The 24034-nt window shown below is 44.6% G+C and overlaps 1 protein-coding gene across 3 annotated transcripts in view; it reads right to left on the bottom strand.

Annotated features, from left to right (window-relative positions):
- ERICH1 (glutamate rich 1) overlaps positions 1-21583 on the bottom strand; it is a 72682-nt gene extending 51099 nt beyond the window's left edge. For 2 of the 3 annotated variants that reach the window (XM_082307969.1, XM_082307971.1), the window contains exons 1-2: positions 21506-21583; positions 5664-5858 (exon numbers count right to left, since the gene is read on the bottom strand). In XM_082307969.1, the coding sequence (XP_082164095.1) occupies positions 5664-5858; positions 21506-21527 (217 nt within the window). In that variant the 5' untranslated portion in view covers positions 21528-21583. The remainder of the gene's footprint in view (positions 1-5663; positions 5859-21505) is intronic. The other variant, XM_082307970.1, reaches the window with a different exon arrangement.
- Positions 21584-24034: the final 2451 nt, after the last annotated feature.

The raw sequence follows: 24034 nt of genomic DNA, 5'->3' as shown, positions 1-24034 counted from the left end.
GAGCTTTCAGTTTTCCATTTGCTCGCTTTAATACTTTGCCTTCCAAGAAGGCTCAGATTTATTACATGTATGCGTAACTTTTAAATGGTTTAAGGTAATAAAGCTGGTTATCTAGACCCTCTTTAATTTCATGTTGAAGCAAGAAAACACTCTTTTCTTACCTCTTCTGAAATTAATAACTACAGCTCTTGCAATGGAAGAATCAGGTTCCTCAAGGGGAGAAATGTTTAGAAAGTCTTATCTAATTGTCCTGAGGAGGGGGGAATGCCTATTTTGGTTACATTCTTTTTCTCATTGAGTATTTTCGTAGAAGGCGGGGGAATCTGATTTAGGACAACTAGAATCCAAAGGGAAAGTGCATCTTAGTATGGCCTTGTACTGAAATTTTGGCCACAGGCAGGTGGTTGGGTTTGTTGGTTTTTGTTAAGTCACTTTGGAAAAAAAAAAAAAAAAAATTCTCTTCTCGAGATAAGATACAAGCAACTATCCTCCTTCTTTTGGGTTTAGAAGAAGCATGGCACCTCCACATGTTTTCTCCATCCCTAACAGAACTACCACCTTCCTAAAGAATACCATGCAGAAGATCACTCTGTAGTCACAAAGGACAGCGTCCCTCAGAGTTTTCCTTCAATCTCCAGTTATTCTGGGTCTTACTGTAAGCTTTAGTTCCAGAACTATGTCAGGAGCTTCATCGCACAACCCTTTCTGATGCTAAATTATTAATCTTCCAAAATTAAATGAGAACCAGTCATTAACATGAGTCCTGATCTTCTACATACTTAAGGATCTCAACTTCAACTTGATCTCAAACGAGGCATATAAATGCAAACATTTACAGGATATAAAAGTATTATCTTTAAATTTTATGGGCATAAGTCCCTACTATGCTTCAAGATGCAGACGTTTAAGGCAATGCTGCAAACTGCATTCCAATAAATATAAGAATCTAGGGGGGGTTAGCTTGTGCATCAGTAATGGTATTTACACAATTTAAAAATAACTTTCAAAGGCAAGTAGAACATTGTGTGAGTTTTATAGTAAAAGCTGTTACTGAATGTTAGAAAATAATTCTTTTTAAAGAAATCCTCAATTTCTTATTGACACAATTAAATTTTTCAGTAGATTTTGTAGGACTGAAATAATCACTTTCAAACTAGGAAGGAGTTCATACCTACACAAAAAAAATCTCTCTAATTTTCCATTGTCCATCTTGACTGCTGTCCATTGTCCAGTCTTTACTGCTACTTAAATGATCAGCTGTTTCGTAGTTATGCCCATAACCTCTGCTGTACAGGAAAGAAGTTACTTAAAATAGTATACGATCAAAAAATTCAAAGCCTTTATGTTTTTTCCTTTTCCAAGGCCACACAGTTTATAGCTCCAAATCTTACAGCCTATCACTAAACACGTACTTTCAGTGTCCAGTGCCATAAAATCACAACATGTAAATGGCTATTCATGCAAGAGCTCCTTAAATTTAAATGAAATCACAACCAGAGAAGAATGGTTAAGTTATCTGTTGGTTTCACAGATGGGTAACTGATTTCTTGTTTGCCTATGAGTTTATCATTGCAACCCTCTTCAAGGATTCTTTTTTTTTTTTTTTAGTACGCATCTGTAGAACATCAATCAAGGCAGAACCCTTTCTGTACTACCGTAACATTTGCTTGCCTCCAACAGAAAACAAGCTCAGTTAGTTTGCTGTTAATTTCAAGAACAGCCTTGTTGCTTTGCTGTGAAAATCCTAAATACAGAACTGTTCTTTTTGCTTCATGTTCCCTTTCCCATGAGCTATATTTTACCTGTATTAGGATTCTGGGTCAAAAGCTTTTGTTTCACTAACTTGATGAACACTGTATTAGGAGCCAGGTATAAACAATCAGAGGAGTTACACATCACAAGGTCAACTAAATTCTCCCCCTCACCTCCCACTTCAGTGGGAGTTTGGGCAGGGCCTAATTTATAAGGAGTGGTACAGATTTGCTACAAATGAAGGTGTTTTTAGCTTAGGAAATTACTCCATACTCATGCTTATTTAGAACGTCTTCATTATACAGCCTATAAACAGTCTGTTACCTATTCTGAAAGAACAATTAGTTCCCAATGCTATCAAATATCATTTTATAGAATAAGCTTAATGCTTTATCAGCCTTTTGAAAACATGCCTCATTATTTACTACACAAAAGAAGTGCTAGAACTACTGATCTAGAAAAACAAAATGGGCATCAAACAAATGGAACTGCAACAAGTTGAGATTTCCAGGCAATCTTCTGTTGCAGTAATGGGATGCAATACAGGACAACAGCCACACAATCCTTCAAAAGCAAATTCTACCACAGACACATGCAAGAAAGCCCTGTAGCCAACTTGTTACTAGCCATCCTTGTTACAGATTGAGTGGGGGGCTTTTTTTTTTTTTTCCATTAAAAAACCCCACCCCTGCCCCCCCCAGTAACACAGATTTCTAGAGTAATGTAGGTTGGAAAGGACTTTCGGAGGTCATTAGCCCAAACTCCATTAAAATTTGACCCAATTAGATCAAGTTTTGTAGCACACTGTTCAGTATGTAGCTCCTCCAAGGATGGAGATACCAAAACTCCCTCTGGGCAGCCCATTACTGATGTTTGATCACCACCAAGGTGGAATTCCCTCCCCCATCTAGTTGGAATTACTCTTGCCACGACTTGTTTGTTGCCCTTTCTCCTGTTGCTCAGCACCTCCAAAAAATGCACGGCTCAGTCTTTTCTATACTCCTCCTTCCCCTTCGGTAGTTGAAGTAATGAGATTTCCTCTTAACCTTCTTTTCTTATGACTGAACAAACTCAATTCTCTCAGTCTCTCCTCATACATAACGTCATCTAGCTCTCTGGCCATTCTAGTGCCCTCCATTGGACTCGCTCTATTTTGTCACTACATTTCTTTTACTAAGGAACCCACTGGTCACAGTACTTCCAGTACAGACTCACAAATGCTGCTCCAGCGTGGTCTCACAAAAGGAATGATTGCTTCCTTCAAACTGCTGGCTACATTACTAATACAGCACAATATGTCATCAGCTGCCGTCGTGGCAAGGATGCCGTGCTGACTCATGTTCAACTGGGCATCTGCCAGAACCACTAGGTCCTTTTCTGTGGGAGCTGCTTCCAGCCAGGTTACCCCCAGCCTGTACTGTTGGTTATTCCATGCCAGACACAGGAATCTGCACTCCAGTGTTAATCCCCAAGGTATGTCACTGGCACATGGCCATCTATCAAACTTTGTACTGCTGACCACCATGCTTTGACCCTGGCAGTTTATCCGACCATTCACCTACCCAGTTGATACCTCACCTTCTTAGCTATAAGAATACTACGGGAGACCATGTTGAAGGCCCTGCTAAAAAATTAAAGAACATGCACTGTGCCCTCCCTATCTACAAGGCAGTCATGTCATCACAGAAGGCAACTGGGTTGCACAACTTGCCTTTGGTCAATCAAGGCTTACTGTTCCCAATTCCCTTTTTGTCCTTCACATGCTTGGAAAGAGCTTCCAGAAGGATTTACTCCATAACATGCTCACAGTTCTCCAGACCCTCCTTCTTGTCTTTCTTGAAAATGGGTACGAAGTTTGCCTTTTCCAGTCACTGAGGAACCTCCCAGTTGCGATGACTTCTCAAAGAGGATAGAAACTAGCCTCACAATGACATCAGCCAGCGTCCCTGGATGCACACCATCTTGTCCCACTGACATGCAATTGTGCAACTGGCGTAACTGCTCCCCAGCTATCATCATCTACTGTGGGTGATGCTTCACTCCCATAGACTTTATCATTTGGCTCAGGGGCCTGGGAGGCCTGAGGACAAATCTTACCAGGCAAAAAAAGGCACTAATTACCTCAGCCTTTTCCTTGTCTTCTATCACTAGTTCCTTGCTCATTGAGCAGTGGGCACACATTTTCTTTAACCTTCCAGTTGTTGCCTCCACCCTTCTTGCTTCTTCCCACATCCCTCATGAGTTTCAACTCCAGCTGAGCTTTGGCCTTCCTAACTCCATCCCAGCATACTCAGGCAACATCTCTATATTTCTCTTGGGTAGCTAATACCTGCTTTCACCTCCTCTGTATTTCCTTTTTGTGTTGTAAGGGCCCAGACCTCCCTCTTAGGAGCTTAGCTGCCTGCACTTACGGGCACCGCTCTGATATCACACAGCTGTTGATCCAGATTGTTGTGAAGAAAGAGACGCTTATGAAAGACCTGTAAGAACCCACCTCAGCAGGGGCTCCCCTCACATTACTCAGGCGCTGCTTTTAAGCTGAGGCTTTTAAGCAGCTCCCAGGCTGAGCTAGACTGCAGCCATGCCTGTGCCTGGGCACACACCCCAATTTGTGCACACCCTGACTCAGACACTTTACATACTGGCTTGACCTCAGACCTGCCTTGTCACTGGGCCGTTGGCTGAACCTGGTTACTGTTACCGGACATGCTCTGCTCCCCTTTTTCAGATACTGTGGGACTGCTTCCACAGTGATGACACAGCTTCTGTGACTGCTTTGTCCCAGCTAGTTTTCCTTCACCTTCCCCTTGCTGCTCCCTGACACATCTGAGCTCAGTGAGGCATCCTGCCACACTTGCTCAGTTTTATGCATGTCAAAATGAGCCGTTCTTGTGCTTTGAGAAGGTTATTCTTGAAGATCAACCAGCTCTCCAGAGCTTCTTTGCAATTCAGACCAGTCTTCCATTCAATCCTACCAAGCAGATCCCTGAAGAAGACAAACATCTGTTCTTCTCTAGTACAGGGTTCTAATCCTACTACTCATTTTGCTCACTTCTTTCAGGACTTCAGTCTCCTGCCCCGGACTGCATCCACAATCAGTTCTTCCTTGTTTGGGAGTAACAGGTCTAGCTGAGCACCTCCCCTAGAGAAAGCTTTTTATACTCTTGGAAAACATGCCTTTTTATTTATTTCAAGTCAGTTTAATAACCTCTTTCAGTTATGGCAAAATGTGGTTTTAGATGAGCTACAACACAAAGCAATTCACACTTTTTCTATACTTATGCACAGAGCCTTTCATCGGCAAGTAATACCACAGCTACCTCATTTTGCAACTCCTTCATCTTTTGGCATAGCATCCACATTCTACAACCCATTTGAAAAAAGTCTTTTACTTACCTGTCAAAATATTCATGTGCCACTTTCATTGCATAAACACACACAAAATAATGCTCTTTAGCAGGGTACTAACATAGTGCCTGAATTGATATTTGCCTTCTGTTGAGTTTACATTCCCCATGGGGTTTCTGTTGCAACATGAGGGCAGGAGGAAGTGCTGGATCATGTATTCCCACCAATCTTTGGGTGTATCTCTAATACCTCAGCAGAGTTGTACCAGTATAAGTCATTTTCTCACTATTCAACAGACATTACACCAAAGACAGTTATACTTTACACTTAAGTTTCATATTAGCTACTGTTAAATGCTGCATTCATGCATATACACCGAGACTATTTCTTGGCTTTCACAAGAGCACTGACCTCAAGCGTTCTAGGTATTAAGTACCACTAACGCTTGTATTCAAATTTGTCTGTTGGTATCAATAGATGAAAAAAGTACATACTATACTGTTCTCAAGTAAAGTAACTATATTTAAAAGCATATTATCAGAAAAAGGACTACGCAGTCTCACCTTGAAACGATTCACAGGGTCTATCCGTTGACGTGCTAGCATCTGCTGATGAAGTCTGAACATTATCTGAATTCTTTTCTTTGGATTTTGAGCCCAGATTTATGAGATCAGCCTCCTCTTCTCTGCTTGAAGTATGCGCAAGAGAAGATGATGAAGTTTCAGCGTAGAGTCGTTTCAGTACCTTCCCTATGAACACTGTGGGGTAAGAAAACTTTTTTAAACAGAAAGAAATGCAGCGTTTTAAAGGTATTTTAAGACTTTAAAAACCCACAACTAATTGATATAAGATAGTTTCCCTCAGATTCCATGCAAGTCTGTCTTCAGTAGTCCCTACCTCTCACAGGTAAAGCTCAAAATAGTATATTAAAGTCCTAAACTTGAGTTAGAAAAGCAGCTTTAAAACTCCAGAATTCACTAGCAAGGTTAAAGACTTTTATTTGATTACATTTTTGGCAATAAATTAATATAGTACATTTACAGACTAAACACACATCAATTTTTCAAGTTTATTTTAAAACAAGTATATTCCTACAAAAGTGTTATAAGGCTGCTGAAAATGCAGGTCTTTTCTGGCACAGAGGCATTGCAATTGAATCATTCAAAAATCAGTAAGCTGCAACTACTTAATCACACAGAAAAAGTAGAAGTAGACAGCAGCAGAAACACATGGTAACCCAATTATTTCTACAGAATTAGCAGTATTCTTATACGCCTCTTCCTCTTATGGGCCCCTTTCTGACGACACTGGCAATCTGCTACTAGTTACTCAAATGCAAGCATCGTTTGATTAAAGAAAAGAAATATATGCAAATAATCTACTCATCAACAAAACTATCATCTTTATGTGGATCCATGCATATTTCAATCACTTGAAATTACATATTATATAAAAGTATAAAGTAATACTAAGAAATTTTTTATCTATTGCAAAACAACACCCCCAGTTTAATGAGTTCTACACGGTCAAGCAGATATTGAGGGATGGGGGGAGAAGGGAAAAGGGAGATTTGAAGAAAACCATGTTGTTATCTAAACTGCAATCTTAAATTTAATATACAGTGTATGGACACTATACAAGCAACCTGGTGCAAAATACTAACAAAGTATTTCTGCCAAGAGAAAAGGACTTAGGTTGCTATAAGAAAAATGGCTCCTACTGCAGCTTAACAGAAGAAAATACTATCATCACATAACTCTCCAATAAATTACTTCCCTTCACAACTGGAAAAAAATCACCTTCACTGAGCTGGGAAATCCTTGAACCACCAGTCCTTGACAGACAAACTTTATCTCCACGTGTACCTTGGCGATATGCTTCAACTGTCATGTAAGTGACTATGGGGGAGAATGTCTTGTTCGACTTTTTTTTGAGCTCTTACTAGTTTACACATGACCACTTACTCTTTGCTTGTGCCCAATCTCTTGAATAATCAGTGACTTTATGAAAGGCCTATGACAAGATGTAAGCCTGAAAAGATACTTGTGCAGAAAGCGTTGCTTATGAAGCCTGAATTTTAGTTTTTCAACACTTATCCATCATTTAGTGACACAAAAAAAACCTGTGACAAGCTGCCAGTGATGTCCCCATCAATTAAGCAAAATCGATTTTGCAAGTTATTGGTAAAGACTACCATTCCGAGAAAGACAGACATCAGCAAGTGACTGTGTATTTTGTTTTCATAAGGTTCCCTTGCCAAGATACTCTACGGCTACAAAGACAAAATCCACAATTATTCTTCTCAGAGGACAACTAGAGAAAGTAAACAGAAATAAGCAGTATAAGACAAAGTTAACTGCGCTTTGCAGATCTCTGACTCTGAAGTAAGTTATCTGAGAGGTTTATCCTGGATCCTTTCCCTGAGTACTGCTACTAACACTGCAGCATTTTAATGAACTCCAGTAGAGCCATTACTAAATGTCATGGTTTAACCCCATCCGGCAGCTAAGCCCCACACAGGCGCTCGCTCAGTTGCCCCACCAGTGGGATGAGGGAGAGAATCAGAAGAGTAAAAGTGAGAACACTCATGGGTTGAGATAAAGACAGTTTAATAGGTAAAGCAAAAGCCACGCACACAAGCAAAGCAAAACAAGGAATTCATTCACTGCTTCCCATGGGCAGGCAGGTGTTCAGCCATCTCCAGGAAAGCAGGGCTCCATCACGTGTAACGGTTACTTAGGAAGACAAAACTCCATCACTCCAAACATCCCCCCTTTCTCCTCATTCCCCCAGCTTTTATTGCTGATCCCAGTGTCATGTGGTATGAGATTTCACTTTGGTCAGTTGGGGTCAGCTGTCCCAGCTGTGTCCCCTCCCAGCCTGCTCGCTGGTGGGGTGGGGTGAGAAGCAGAAAAGGCCTTGGTGCTGTGTAAGCACTGCTCAGCAATAACCAAGACATTGGTGTGTTATCAATGCTGTTTTCACCACAAATCCAAAAATCATAGCACCACAGGAGCTGTTATGAAGAAAATTAACTCTAGCACAGCCAAAACCAGTACACAAAACTAACATTCAAGCACTTGTATTGAGGAAGCTATTCTTCCAAAGCAAATGATCATTGAGATGCTGATGAATCTATATATGGAAAAATGTTTTCTCTGAATCTGCTGAGGAGAGACAGCCTCCTCAGAGCTACAGTGGATTGGATACAGCTCTCCATCTTGAAATCTGATTTCTCTAGTCATCTGTTCAGTTACCCCCACCAAAAAATGACTTCATTCTTTTTCTTTCTTTTTTAAAATATAGGGACTGTGCTCATACACACATTAGCATTGCTTCAGAAAGCAATACAAGACCAATTTTGATCTATTCATTCCTTCCCATTCACATGGGGCTCTCCCCATCTCTAGCACCTATGCTGGAGAAAGCAAGCTGAAACAATGCCTGCCGTGGGAGGGGGTGAATACCAAGGAAAGTATTCTTTCACAAAAATCTCTCTTGCTTAGAAAGAAATATCCAGATCAGTAGCAGCGATAGATTTAGTTCGGCGAAGATGTGGTTCAGCAGCCAACACCAAAGCAGCATCCAATCTTACAGGCTGGAGTTTTCAGCAGACGCAGGAGGCAGCAGCTGGGTGCAGAGCGGGGCAGTTCTTTATTGCCTGCAAAGCTTTCACACCCGTGTCAGCGCGTCTCAGCGCTGCAAAGTCATCTCTTAAGACGACTAGTAATTCCCAGTAACCACAACAGAATGGAAAAGAGCAGCGGTGACACCTAGGCATGACTAGGTCCCTGCTTGGAACCTGATGTATTTCGAGCCTTCTGAAGGCAGCACGAAGCAATGTATCCCAGCAGTACACCTTCCTTGGGAAAATGAAGAAGGTGGTATCACTGGAGAGCAGCTGAAAAACTGACTGATTTAGTCTGAACTATTTGGAATCCTAAGTATATTCTAGCCTGTAAAAAAAAAAATCTGCCTGCAGCCCAAAACTTTTTGAACATGTTTGTCCTGCTTATCAATGAACAAGGAAATGAGGCTCTGAGGAATATCTATCCTGCCATACTCAGCAGCTTTCCATGCTCCAAAGCAGCACTCTGCTTTGCAGTTAAGGTCTCGGAGCTGAGCTACCAAACATTTTTCAGATGACAAAGGATGCTCTTTCCTCAGGGTTTTATTGCTGCAATTACTTAAAAAAAGATATCCTGTGGTATCCATGAGCTTAACCACAGGAGGTTGGTCTTGCCTGATGCTGCAGAGCAGCTTTTCTCGCCTATTCAAAACTCTCCTTAACCTGATGTCTTTGGCACTATGCAGCACCAGAGATCAGTCCATCTGGTAAGAACAGCTCAAACCCTTAAAAATAACTACCTCTCAACAGGAGATTAGCAATAAAGAACATTCAAAGAAAAATATCTACTACCAGAGACATAATCTAAGCTATCACAGTTCCAAAATGGAATAAGATTTGCTCTCACCGTACCTATAGCATAGCCAAATACATATGGTTATTTGTTGCTGTTGTTTTCTAGTCAACATAAGTGATGAAGGATCTGTACAGATTCATGTGGTCTTTCAATAGATCAATCTGGGAACACTTTTCCACTTTTCGTAGCAGACTGATGTCTCTAAAAAAGCATATACAATTTTGAGATGTGTTTTTAAAAAGACCTCAAGAAAAGGGAGATCACAGAAGGATGAGGGATACACTGGAGCCAGAACCAACGAAAATTGCCACATTTACATACAGAGTTAAGTACAAGGGATTTAATTTAATATATTCTACTGGGTATGTTTTTGAAGACATTCTTGAAAATCATATTCACATATTACAAAACCTGGCGTTCCATTCTGGAAGAGAAAGAATAGTTTGAGGGGAATTATCTCTGGAACTGAGCCTGTAATCGAACAGGAAAGAAATGTGAACAGCAATAAGACACCAATTACAAGGGAAAAAAGGGAAGCCTTGTTGCACAGACTACTGCAAATATATCTCTCCTCTTAGAACAAAGCAGTCTCTGGAACTAACAGATGAGAAACTGGAAGTGAGAGAGGAAAGCAGATAAGCTAAGATGTTTAGGGGCCAGAACTGGCAGCGATGTGGATGCAGCTGAAAGCAACAGAGAATATTTGTTAGCATTAGCTCTGCATTGCTTTCAAATGTCCTTACTTCCCTACAAAATCTGGGACAGCAGATAGTAATCCAAGAAATTTTACAGGGCATAGACCAGGCAAGAATTAACAAAAAGACGACTTCAGTTCATTCAAACCATGGTAAATCTTTAAAAACTACCACAGTAGCTTATCATGGCTCTATTTCTCTGAGGTATAATTGATAGCTCATTACTCCCAACCGACTGAAGACTAAAGATGCCTTCTGAGTTCTATAGGGAATGTACTCCGCAATGCGAAGAAAAATTTCCCCATAGCTACATGTTACTGAAGGAAGACATGGCTCTGAATATCTTGTCACACAGTGACAACCGGAGGAAGCTCTAAGGCTCTCTGTTAGATGAGCATTGCCCAGGGACCACCGTATCTTGGAGTTCTGTGTTATCATCACAGGAACTTACTCTTTCTTTATAAATGTCTGTCTTGTGCACCATTAGTGTACCTAATGAAAGGCAACTTATCTGGTATTGTTTGACATGTGATGACTCCTTTTTGCTAGCTTTAACTTCAAAGACCTGTTTTAGACCTCTTGTTGGCCTAAATTTATCAGACAATGATCATCTAGTCCAACTGTTTTCAGTAGAAAACTTCAATTCTAATAGATCTACAAATGTGAAAAGCTTACATACTCTAGTCTTGTCTTCTGAGTAAGCTATTCAGATTTCAAAAATGAAACAAATTCACTTTCCAGCTGAAAACATGCAACACTATCAAAATACCCAGCCTGTAATTGTAAGCACTAAATGTTCCTACTGTGCAATGAGCTGAAGTAACACCAGAAGACATATCTTTCCAGGAATTCCTCAGTGATGAAAAGGAGCCAGTATTTCCAGAAGTGAGAACAAGTTGCCACAGGTGCCAAACTAGTTCCATGGCTAATTCTTGACAACTCATGTGTGGAAATAGTGAAGTACATATACACCAGAAAACTGAAAGAGCACCAGGTCTCTATAGTTTGACATAATATAAACAAAGCAAAGTATAACTCCAAGAAATAGAGTGCAGAACACATGCTGGCCAGTGATATAAATTGTGAACATCCTGGATCTTTCTACCACAATTTTTCAAGAAGAGTAAAAAGCATCCTTCAAATAAATACATTGTTTGGCATCTATGTATTAAATCGACACCACTTTAAGTTTCTTATGCACATAAGCTACTACCCACAAACACACACATGCCAACACTGGAACAGCACTACAGATTTATAAAGGTTCTCCTGGGGTTGACAGCATGACTTAAAACTCAGTTAAGACTACAGACTGTAACAAAGGCATGCTGAATAACTAAACAAATAAAGTTCTGAACAACATCAGAAGTGTTGCTGTCCAGCTGAGTGTAGGAGGCAACAGTTTCCTCAAAAACATTTCTGTGGAGAATACTTGCCACGTACTTTTGGCTACTTGCCATACATACTGTAAGCAGCCCCACCACACTTCTCAATTGGTTGCCTTCTGCCTACTCAAATGCAACTTGGGCAGCAAGAATAAAATAAGTGGCATCAAGAGCGCTGAACACATTAGAACTCTGTGAAGCTTGCAAGTTGCCCTACTTGGTCTCTCACTCCTACAAACAGAAGAGTTTTCCAAAAAGGGAAGAGTCAGGAATTTCTTCTGAAACCATCCCACGTGTAAGATGCGTTAACATGCTATTTCTGCTAAAGCAGAAGAAAAGATAGTACAGCAGAACAGAAGAGGACGGAAGGAGCAGACAGAATGATAACCCACATGCAGAACATATGGACAAGGCTTCATTAAAAGGTTCAGTTCACCTCTGTTAGTGCAGAATTACTCTCATATTCAAAAGGATTTAAATCCTTGAAGTCTCTTTTATTATGTAAGTATTACACCTCCTACAAAGGCCATGACAGGACAGTTACTTTACAGAATGGTCACAAAAATTACAGAACCATTAAGGTTGGAAGGGACCTCTGGACATCATCTAGTCTCAGCCTAAAGCTCAGAGTCGGATCAACTAGAGCAGATTGGTTAGGGCCTTGACTAGTTTGGTGTAACAACCCTGCTGCCTGGATAATCTCCTCTTCTCTAATCATGGCTGGACAGTCAACTCTTGACCAGAGATGCTCAAGGGGACCACTTGAAAAAGAGCGGCTTTTGAAAAAGAGATACCTGGATTTCATTAGGACTCAAAGCAACAGGGTGTAAAAGCATTTTAATTTTAAGAGACTGCTACATACAGAAAATGTTAGCCAGACTGCCATTCTTACCAGCTAGCAGCTGGAAGACTGATGATCACTTCTGGCTAGGAGCTACTATCCATTCCCTTAAACCATTCCCCACAAAGCTTACTTGCCCTTTAACCATACAGGATGGAGTTTCATGTTTTAGGTCTTCTGGATTCTTTCTGAAGGAGTTGCTCAGATGGTCAAACTGATGAACAAAGGTCTTCACTCTGTATTTATTTGGCCTAACACACAGTGATTCTTGGGTCATGGCTCCGTAAGTCTCAAAAAGACAAAAACACTTAGTTTATATTTCAGACACTAGGGGAAAAATTCAGTTTGCAGTTAGGATGCCTAATGGTAGACACATGCAAGGTGTCATACTCCATTTATACATTAGACACCCCTCCAGAGACCCAGTGTATACAAGACACCAATTCTGCTGACCAGCCACTGGGTCTCCAAGATGTACTCAGTACAGATGATACTGCGCTGAGTACAAGCCCTCATTATTGTCAATGGAAATCAATACACAGGACCTCTGAGGATAATTAAATTTATTAATGTTGACCTGAATTTCACAATACAAGAAGAGCCACACACACATTGCTCCCAGACAAAAACAAAACCTCCAATCATCAACCCCCACAGCCAAAACCCCACAAACAGAAGAAAGGACACAGCTGAAAGCTCAAAGACCCCAGAACCATTACTAGAAATGGCAGAGACCAGAAGTTTGGATTAAGACAGACACACACATTCTAGCCCTGAGGGCAATGACTAGCTATTTAAAAATTAACTTCAAAAAATCTTTGAGTAGAGATCACTTAGCTGCAGAGAAGATTCCCACACATGGGATACCAGTTCAGCAACTACCAACAGATTCAAATCAAACAAAGACAAATGGGAGGAATTAACTAGAACAAAACATTCCATGGCAGCTGAACAGGGTATCATTCTCTCACTTCTCCCTCATTTTTATACGACTTCCCCATTTCCAAAAAATGTTCAAGCTGCACAGAGATATGAGGAAAAGAAGAAGAATGCAGTGACATGCAATTATGTCCTGTATAGCCTGATGGTTCAGATCATCATGAGGGTGTATGTTATATTTAAGAAGGGATGCTCTTGTTCAAGGCAGGAGGAAGAAAAGGAAAACGTAATTTTCCTGCTACCAGCAACGTCAGCTTTGCCAAGAATGACATACTTCCATTCCACCACAGATAGAGCGTGCAAACCAAAGCAAAGCACTAACATGAGAATAACAAAATTGATCTTTCCAAAGGGGAGAAGAAAAAGGATGAAATATGCAGAATGCTAGCTGTGGTCAAAGTACAGTTTTATGTACACAGGAACAGGAAGCCTCCCATTTTACAGTATTTTGCTTTGTGTTCACAGTCTGCAAGCAGCCCTCATCCTGCAGGTGAAGCTATGGTAACAGGCTCTTACGAAAGTAGCTAAAGGACAAAACAGGATAAAAGTATGGACTGAAAGATCTGCTGCAGAAAATTCAGGCTGAAGCTATCTCTTGAAAGAGGCACTTGTAGACAAACACAGAAGCTAACAGCTTACAAGATCTTGTGTTTGGTCAAAGAGGATGCCATTCTGTAGATCACCTACAACACCTTCAGTTTACTTCAGACTTAACTGCATCTGTCTATAAATTTATACAGTCCTTGTTTCCGAGCAGCACTGTTATTCTCTGAAATTCTTTCTTGAGGAAGATAACAAGTAATTTTTCAGCTTCAAATTTCAGGCTGGAATTCACCTGCACCTTAAGGCCAGAAAAAGCACTAGGCTATCTTGTCTGAATGACTGGAAGAAGTAATTTTACACACGTACCCACACTGAGACAGACAACTTGTGTCTGAATACTTTTAATATATTTCAAAAGACTCTGGGGGCCCTTCAAGAAATGGAAGAACTAAATAGTTCACATCAGTTTTTTTTTCTAGTGCTTAATCACCCTTGGCATAAAACACACACCCCATGTTTGTTACTCATGTTTGAAAAGCTTGAGTTTTTTTGGCCTTGGTCCTTTTTCTGCCTCTCCTGATTACATTAAGGAATCCTGTATTACACAGTAATTTGTTTCCTATGAAGATCTCACTACAGGTTAGAAACCTTGATTCTGAAGAATGGTCTTTTGGTCTGGAAGGCAGAGTCTCTCAGCCTCATGCACCTTACTTTTTACTATCTGCCTTTGCAAAGAAAGCATTTTTTTCAAACAAAGGCTGTTTGCCCCATTTCCCCCCTGACCTATTATCATCTGGGTCAGCAGGTATCAAGGAGGGTGGGTTGCTTGGTTTTGTCTTTTTTGGAACTACAAAACTCTGGAATCGAGACTGAATAGGAACACCATGGTGAAATGCTGATATCACAAACTTGACCAGCTCCTTACACAATCTTTTAGTTCTACTAGCCTCATAAAACTCAAATGACAGCTTAAAGGGAAAAGTTTGTACAGTTTTTGACAGAATGTCTACACGTAAGACAGGAATGGTCGTCTTTCCCAGTTTTACAATTGATCTCATTGACATTCCATATAACATAGATTGTTTTACTCTTAACTGCTAAAGCTCTTGTTACATATTTAATGGGAAAAAGAAGAACCTGTATGTACTGTTTGGGAATCAAATAACAGAAGGATTTACCTGTATTCAAGGTCCCACGAATTCTGTGCTTGAACTACTAGGTATCAGCTGTCTGCATCTCAGTACAGTTGTTAACCAAAACGTCACAGGGAGCTGCACAAGAAGCTCAGAGGCTGCCGTTTTAAATCTAGTGTGTAATACTAACTTCACGATGTTGAGGTTCATCTCAAGGCCTCTGACATTATTCTCACTGAAACAGGATCTATTTGTGTTCTACATCCATTAGACATTACAATCAGATGCTAATTGCCTAGGTTTTACTCCTGTCTTACTCTTTATCACAGTTCAAGAACCTCATAGTGTTAAAAACTCCAGTTTTGTGCTCTAATATAGCAGTCCATAAAACATGGCTCCATTTATCTTTTCGCCTAGGACCAATTCTTATAATATATGGAAAACCACTTTGTTATCCAAAGCTCAGTAATATACCATTCTCCTATCTTTGAGGCAACTTTTAAACAAAAGCGAGTTATTTAAGTATATAGCACATGTCAGTAGGGTAGAAAGGAAGGAAAGGAGAAGAATATAGTGATTACATACCCCACATTTATGTGTTCACCTAAGTTAAGGAGTGAGTCACAGTGGGAGAGTGACTTACACTCAAAGATTGACCTGTGTGCACCCAGGCAACACAGTTCATAGCGGCTGCAGACACAAATCAGAAGTTATTCGCTACAAAAAGCAGACATCTGTTTTCTTTTCTTAGCTTAGACAAAACCGATTCAAGTTCACCAAGCACGATCTCTGTGTCACACTGCAGCTTCAAATCAGTGAGACTGGTGTTACATCTGTCAGCAAATTCTGCATGACTGTGTAGTTCAATAAGAATCTAATAGATTGTGCCATCCTGTCTCAACAAAGGCTTTAGAGATCTCTCAGTAGGCCACCTTAATTGCAACAACAAGCTCCCAGACATCTAATAAACCTGACTTGACATGGCACAGATGATAAGAAGCTACATCACCACCACAATGAGAACATCAGGATTTTGTTCCAGCTGTTCATAAGAACCCTGTCTGCCTCGTAGTGAAACCTTGTACGATACCTTGTAACTCCCTACTACAGTCCTGGGAAAACAGAGCATCTTCACCATTATTTCAATTTGTGCATGCTATCAATTTTTCCAGGCATCTTTCACAATACTTAACAAAACATTTCTCATACTGCACCACCATTATCTTGATCTTACCTGGTACAATCAAACGGACCTCACTCAAAACATCTGAAGATATCTCACCCACCCTTACTAAAGAAGCTCAACTTTGCTGAATATTATTATTATATTATTATTATTAATAATAATAATAATTCTGGCTCTCAAAGTGGGCCAACTGTAAACCATAGCTGTAAGAGACTTCTTTTTTTAACTCTCTCTTCTGAGACAGATTTTGGGGGGAAGAAAAAAAAAAAAAAAAGGCTGTGCGCTTATAACATCACTGGTCACCAAGACCAGTACCACCTGCCAGCACAGGTGTAAACTTTCTAAATTTCAGCAAGTTTAAACTTTACTTCAACCTAAAGAAGTCTTATACAAATGAAAACAGCACATGGCTTAAAGGGAACATCAAACTATACCACACAGGGGGGCTGAAGTTAAATGTTATGGTAGATGGTGGGGGTAACATGGAAAATAGACAAATAGCACTACAATGGCCTAAAGCACTGCCATAAGAATAGCTGAAAACAGTAAAAAACAAAACAAAACAAAAAAAGCCCAAACATTCAGAGTTCAGGTTACTGAAGATAAAAAGATCTGGAAATTTTAAAGAGACAGCTTGCTCCCTCCACTCATATGAAACTAAAGTGAAGCTCAATATACTAGTATTTACAAAACCAACCATGAAACAGGCAGGGGTAACATCACTGAGCACAGGCAAAAGTTCAACAAGGCTGTGCATCATTTAAGTTTTATTTAAAAGGAATCTTTGTAAGTTCATATTATATAACTACAATTGAATGTCTACATAGCCTTCCTCATGGGGGTAAGTATATCACACTTCGCTGTGACTTCAATATTTGACTGCAACATAATATCCAGCCATTTCTGCAAGCATCCCCGCATATACATATAACAGAAATCAATCTTATACCAAATATCCTATCATTACAAAGTACTGGGAGTTTCAATGAGAAAGAATTTTTCTTTTCTTTCTAGTCATAAATGGAGTTTTAATTTAAGCCATCAGGCAAGTCTTAACAGAAGTGCAAGCTTCTAGAGAACAGTTTTCAACCTTTTGAACTAAAGACAACTGAAAATATAAGGAAACAGATATTGCCCACTGGAAATAACAGTCTGTGCTGGTTCTGGCTGGAATAGATTTAGTTTTCTTTGTCACAGCTCGCATGGTGCAGTGTTTTGGATCTGTAGCCAAAACAGTGTTGATAACAGAGGGATGTTTTAGTTATTGCTGGGCGGTGCTTACACAGAGTCAAGGCCTTTTCTGCTTCTCACCCCACCCCACCAGCGAGTAGGCTGGGGGTGCACAAGAAGCTGGGAAGGGACACAGCTGAGACAGCTGACCCCAACTGACCAAAGGGCTGTTCCATACCATATGACGTCATGCTCAGCATATAAAGCTGGGGGAACAAGGAGGAATGGGGGGACGTTCAGAGTGATGGCATTTGTCTTCCCAAGTAACCGTTACACATGATGGAGCCCTGCTTTCCTGGAGATGGCTGAACACCTGCCTGCCCATGGGAAGTAGCGAATGAATTCCTTGTTTTGCTTTGCTTGTGTGCGTGGCTTTTGCTTTACCTATTAAACTGTCTTTGTCTCAACCCATGAGTGTTCTCTCTTTTACTCTTCTGATTCTCTCCCCCATCCCATTGTGGGGGGAGTGAGCGAGCGGCTGTGTGGGTCTTAGTTGCTGGCTGGGGTTAAACCACAACACAATCTTAACTTTTTATGGATTGCTCCAAGATAGCCCATAGATTGCAGAAATCTACTGATAACAAGCTCAAAACAAGCACTGAGTGAAGGACATCACACACTGATTGTTTAAAAAGGTAAAATAACCCCAAACCAACACACCAAAATGGCACACATCACCTCCTCCCCCACTTAGCACTTTTACTAAATAACACATGTACATACACCTGTTCCTAAAAATATCCTAGTATGTTTAGACAGAGTCCTACCTATCTCTTGTGGACCATCCTATCTCACTGTAAAGTAGATAATTGCTCCAAAGTATAATTTCTAAAAAGAAATCAACCCCAAACCAACCCCCCCCCCCCACACCCCCCCCCCCCGCCCAACACAGAACCCCCGAGGACTACGTTATGTCAGGCTCTACATATTCAGCTACCCGTGACCATGAATTACCCTCACAGACCTTCTAAATACAAAGCCACTGGATCTATAATTTCTGACTCTTCTTTCATTACCATGTTGGCCTTCCTCCTTGGCTAGATTTCTCATCCAGGCACAAGGTTGAAGTCGGCAACAAAAAAAGGCCATAGGTTTTCCGCCCCCCCGCAATGGTTTTAATGGCAGAGTCAATTACACTTGCTCTAGTGCAACTTCGCTATTTAATCACAAAAAACAGATATTCGTGATTTATTCAACTATAATCCAAACAAAATTTAGATCTTGGTAAGCTGTAATAAATCCTTGGTCACTGAAAGCAACATGTATTGTTAATTGCTTTGGGGGGGGGGGGGGAGGGGAAAGGGGGGCAAGATACCTCTCCCAGAGCAAAACAAAATAGTGTCTGGCATCAAACCCCATTTCTAATTAATATTTCCCTTGCTGATAAACATATATTGATGAAAGAAAAGACACCGACCCTAAAAAACAGGTTTTATCCTTTTTTTTTTTTTTCCTCAGAAAAAGCCTCAAAGTTTTCCAAAAATTATGCTGAGTTTAAAAAAAAAAAGATCAAGATCTGTAGGAAGCAAAGGTGTTCTCAAAAAACTAGAAAAAGGGAAAAACCTGTTGTGCTTTTCTGCAAGAATTAAGCTGTTTAATATCTGAATATAATTTAAAAAAAAAAAAAAAAAGAAAAACCAAAAACCAAACAACAAACCCCTAAAACTAAGGAACTGCAGTCTCATTTCAATCCCTATTACAAGTATGAGCTTCCTTCCCCAAGCCCAAGTCATTTGACTCACCGCAAAGAGATGAAAACAGCACTCCTTGGTGCAATACTCTCACTGTTTAAAATCTTTTGTTACTGTTGTTACTAATGACTATCAATTGGCCACATTTGATTTGCAGTTTAATCTCTCAAATACGAAGTTTCCTGTAGTACCTCTTTGTACAGCATACTAACTTTCGTATCACTTCTTATTAGCAATTAAGGTAGGCAACGTTTATTACACCTACACCAATATCTTAACTTTACCCTTTAGCAGCTGGAATGCCACTCTATAACCCTTTACGATAGCGTTACCTTGGGGCTGCACAAACTTTCAAGAATGATAACTACAGCTTTAAAGGTGCAATTGATGATATTTAACAGCTATGAATCCAGCTGTCCCAGAGAGGATAATCATCCTGTCAGTTATACATACAATGACAACTGCTAGTACCTCTAGCCCTGTTATGAATCATTGGTACATGAGCAACTGAAAAACAGAAAAGACCCACAAAACTCAAAAAACTTTGCACTTTCTCAGTTACACCTGCCCAACTCTTTCCTGGCAAAGTGAAGTGCATTCACTTACCTGCACTGCTGGCTGACTGCCTTTCAGCTAATTAGATTCTCTCTATTGACAATTAGACCCATGACTGACAAGCTGCTGACCACCCCATTTATTCTGTATTATGGCCCAGTTCAATACAAAATAAAAAGCTCCAGTGTTCACTTGTAATGCAGACAAAAGTCTATCATCTTCAGCATCTTCAACCTACTCCTATACACAGGAGCAAAACCAACCTTAAAGAGAAGCATCTAAACCCTCTTTTTCAGATCTTTTCTGAGACACCTGTCTTTTTTAAAATGTATAAAGTTCTACACAATAGAAAGTCAACAGTTTTCATATATGCTATCAGCTACAGAGGCTGATCAGCTGAGGTTGTGAACTCTTCCAATTTTGTTATTTCATCCCGGGTGACCACGTGGCATCCCATCATCCTTATTCCTCGCTGTATTTTCTTCCCAATTGTAAGTCATCACTCCTTAGAGTGGCTGAAGAAAAGTTAAGTGATTTCTAACTTTACACAGTAAAGACAGTCACTCAGCACGATCATTTTAGCTTTCTCTTCCACCCTACAGAAACAAATATTTCTTTATTTGACCTTTGTTTTTAAACAATTTGAATGCTTTGGAATTTGTTTCCCCCACTCTCAGCTCTAGAGTCACACGTTTATTTACAAGTGAACAAACTCACTCATCCCGACTCTCTAACTTTCTCCCAGCGGACATCAATTTGTAAGTCACACTAGAAGCAGAACAGTTACTCCATCAGCCTTCTCCATTTCTCGCAGTGAAGCTGCATCTGAAACTCAGAGAACGCTGCTCTGTTTTTGTTCTTCCTTCAAAACCATCACTAGTTGCAGCCAGCCAGCAGACAGCGTAAACACTAACCCTTGCTGTTCGGTCTCGCTCTCACGTTGTTATCCTCGCAGGAAGGGGGCGGCTTTCAGGATGCTGGAACTGTTTGAGAACTCAGGAGCCAGCCACGAAGCCGCTACAGCAGGGAAGCGTTCCCGTCTCTCACAGCTCGGCCCTACGCAACCCCCCTGGGGCGTCGCTTAAAGAACACCTGCATTTTTATTATTGCATTCCTCCTGCGCAAGGCCATGTCTTATAAAACACAAAGGCAAACGAAATGGACTGAAGTTACGCTTGGATAGGGGAAGGCTTCCCCCCCCCCCCCCGCAAGCACAGTACCGTGGTTATTTCAGAACTGTGCTAACTGGCTTTAAATGAGCCAGGCTGTGCGGTCACTCACGAGCACCCACGCACACCGAGGAAGGAGGCGTTCCTCCCCAAGTACTCTGCGGCCCAAGAAGTACTTTTACTTACTGCCCCCGCCCCGGGACACACAGCAGGGGCTCCCCGGCGCCCCCGAGCCAGCGGGGACCGGACAGCAGCTGGGGACGGGCCCAGAGCCGCCCGGGCGGCCGCGCCGCCGCTCGCCCCCCGCGCCCCGCCTCGCCTCGGGGCCCTCCCGCGGGGAGCCATCCCCCTCGGCGGCCCCAGGCCCCGGGCTCCCCTCCCGCCCACCCCCGCCTTCCCACCGCCCTCGCCCGCGGGGACGGGCGCCGAGGACAGGGACCGGCGGGTCCCGCGGCGCGGCCGTGAGGAGCCGCGGCAGCAGCGCACGCCCGGACGGAGCCGCGCCTCGGCCGAGGGCGGCCGCGCCTGGGGCCGTTAACCGCCGCGCCCCAGGCTCCCTCTGCCCCCAGCCCCGCGGCAGCAGGGACGCGCCCGCTCCGCGCCCCCGGCCTCACCTTCCCTCCTGCTCAGGGCCATGGCCCCGGGCGGCCCCGCGCAGCCGGCAGCGCCGCGCCGGCCTCCTTCCTGCTCGCCGCCGCGCCTGTCCGTCACGGGACTGGAGGCGCGCCATTGGCGGAGACGGGCCGGGGGCGTGCCCGTCCCGCCGGCGGGGGGTCGCTGGGCCCCGCCCCGCCCGCCGCGGTGCCCGCGGGCTCCGGCAGGGGGCGCGCGGCTGCGCAGAGCCGGCGGGCGCCGCCGCCGCCGCCGCCGCGCGCGCGGGAGCGAGGGCGGGGGTGCGCGCGGGGACGGGGCGGCGCGCGGGGAGCGGGCGGCGGCGGCGCCCCGGCGGGGTGAGCGGCGGCGGGGTGATGCTGGGCGCGCGCCGCCGCTGCTGCCGCTGCCGCTGCCGGCCGGGCGCCTCCTCCAGCTGACCGGCGGCCCCGCGCGCACCGCACCCGCCGCGGCAATAATGCACTAGAATGTCAGCGCTGAAAAAGGTACGGGGCGGGGGGCCGGCGGGGGGCGGCCGCCGTCGGGGTGGCGGGCAGCGCCGCTGGCGGGATGCCCCCGCCCAGGCGGCGGAGGGACGGCGCTGCCGGCGCGGCGGGTCCGGCCGCTGCGTGCGGGCACCGCCGCCGCCGTCGGGGACAGGTGCCCGGGCAGCGCCGGCCGCGCCGTCCGTTGTGGTGCCCTCCCCCGTCATCCTCCCGTCCCGGCGCCGCGCTGGCCGTGGCGGGGGTCTCGCCGTGGCGGGGGTCTCGCCGTGGCGGCGTCTCGCCGCGGCACGGCCCGGGCGGGAGGGCTGCGCGGCGGGGTGCCCCGTGCCGGCTGCGGGCTGGCGGCGGCCGCCGTGCGCGGGGAGCGGCGGCGGGGAGGGGGGAGGCACGGACGGACGCTCCGTGCGGCCGCTTTGGCCGGAGGGAGCGGCGGGGCGGGGGCCGGTGGGCGCGGAGCCGCAGTACCGGCGGCGATTCCAGTTTGGGGAGCGCGTGATGCCGGGGGCTGCCCCGCGAGGAGGGGCCGGGGCTGCAGCCGCGCCGCCGCCCGCCCCGCTGCCTCCCTCTGCCCCCCCGCCGCCGCGCCGCGGGGGGCGCGGGTCCGTCGGAGGGGCCGCGCCGCCCGCCGCGGCCTCTGGCAGCCCCCGGAGGGGCGGCGGGGCCGCAGCCCGGCCTCCGAGGAGGGGCGGGCGGCGGGTGCGTCCCGCGCGTTACCCGCGCCGGCTCCGCGCACCGGCCCCGCCGCGGCCGCGCAGGGCTCGGCTCGGCGCGGTTGTCAAAGTCCGCGGGCGCGCAGCCGGAGCGCGGGGGCGGGCGGCGGGGGCCGGAGGCATCTGCGGCGCTGGCCCCGGTCGCCGGGGCGGTCACGGGTGGCTCTCCCCGCGGGGAGGGGGGTGTTTGCAGCCGGCTTGGCCGGGCGCCTCCGCGGTCCTTTGAAACGCCGGCTGCCGGAGACGTGAAACGATTCACCGGCGTCGCGCTGACCCCGCTCCGGCCTCTCCCGCCTCCCCGAGCTCCCGGCGGCCGCCACCTCGGGGCGGGTGGGAGGCGGCGGCCCCGCCGCCCCGGCCCGGTGCGGTGGGGCCGGTGCGGTGGGGGTCGGTCCGGGGGAGGGGAGCGGGGGGAGCCCCCTCCAGCCGGCTCAGTGTGCCGAAGGGGCTTTTGCCTACGGCCCCGCTTTCCGTCGCCTTCGTAACCTAATTCTTAGGCTGCCGGTGCCCCAGTTGCAGTAGCGATGCCGGTGCGGTGCAGCTGGCCTTCAGCGATGCACGCGTATGTGCGTGCCTCAGCCTCAACTTCCCTGAAACTTCCAAGGGTCTCTAATCTGCAGCCAGGAACCTTTGGTGTTTGTTTGCGATCGTGCCGCCTTACGGCACAGGCTTACACCGGCTTAATGTGTCATGGGAGCAGGTGATATTTGAATCTCTTCCAAATTAAAGCACTTAAAAGGAGATCAAGTGCTCCAATCACTCTCGGTGGTGTGAGCCCCAGAACAGGGCTGTGAAACTCAAGTGCCCTTCTCAGGGCTGGAGTGTTTTATGTGTATTTCTGTGTGCTTCGGAGTAGCATCACGAGCAGAGCACTAGCAAAATTTGGACTACTGAACACCTCAAGTCGTTTAGGTGGTAGATGGCTGCAAGGGGGCATCCTGCTAGGAGGAAGGGTCACCTGAATGCGACCGAGTGCAAGTCCAAGTGCAGATGACTGAGAAATCTCGTGTGGGGTCTTAGTAGCCGAGTGCTGTGTACTGCAGCTCGGGATATGTCGGGGGAGCCTATGAGTTGTACCGGACTTGTTTTAAAAGGCGACTCTCGTCTAGAGCAGGGGACGATACTATTTTGTAATGCAAATGTATTTGAGGTATCAGCCTTTCACATCTGTGATTAGTTTCATTTCTGTCTTTGTGTTTTATCTGGAAAACAGGTAAAATAGGAAGAGTAGAAGTTTTATATTTCTGTGCTTTCAGCAATATAGCAATTATACTTTCGAGTCATTTCCAGATGGTTTGCACAAAGCACTTTCTTTCAGAATTGCAAGTTTTAATTT

This window comes from Platalea leucorodia, assembly GCF_965183815.1.
Source record: "Platalea leucorodia genome assembly, chromosome: 3".
Taxonomy (NCBI): Eukaryota; Metazoa; Chordata; class Aves; order Pelecaniformes; family Threskiornithidae; genus Platalea; species Platalea leucorodia.
Note: the sequence above shows the minus strand (reverse complement) of the source record. Positions and strands in the feature narration are given on the sequence as shown.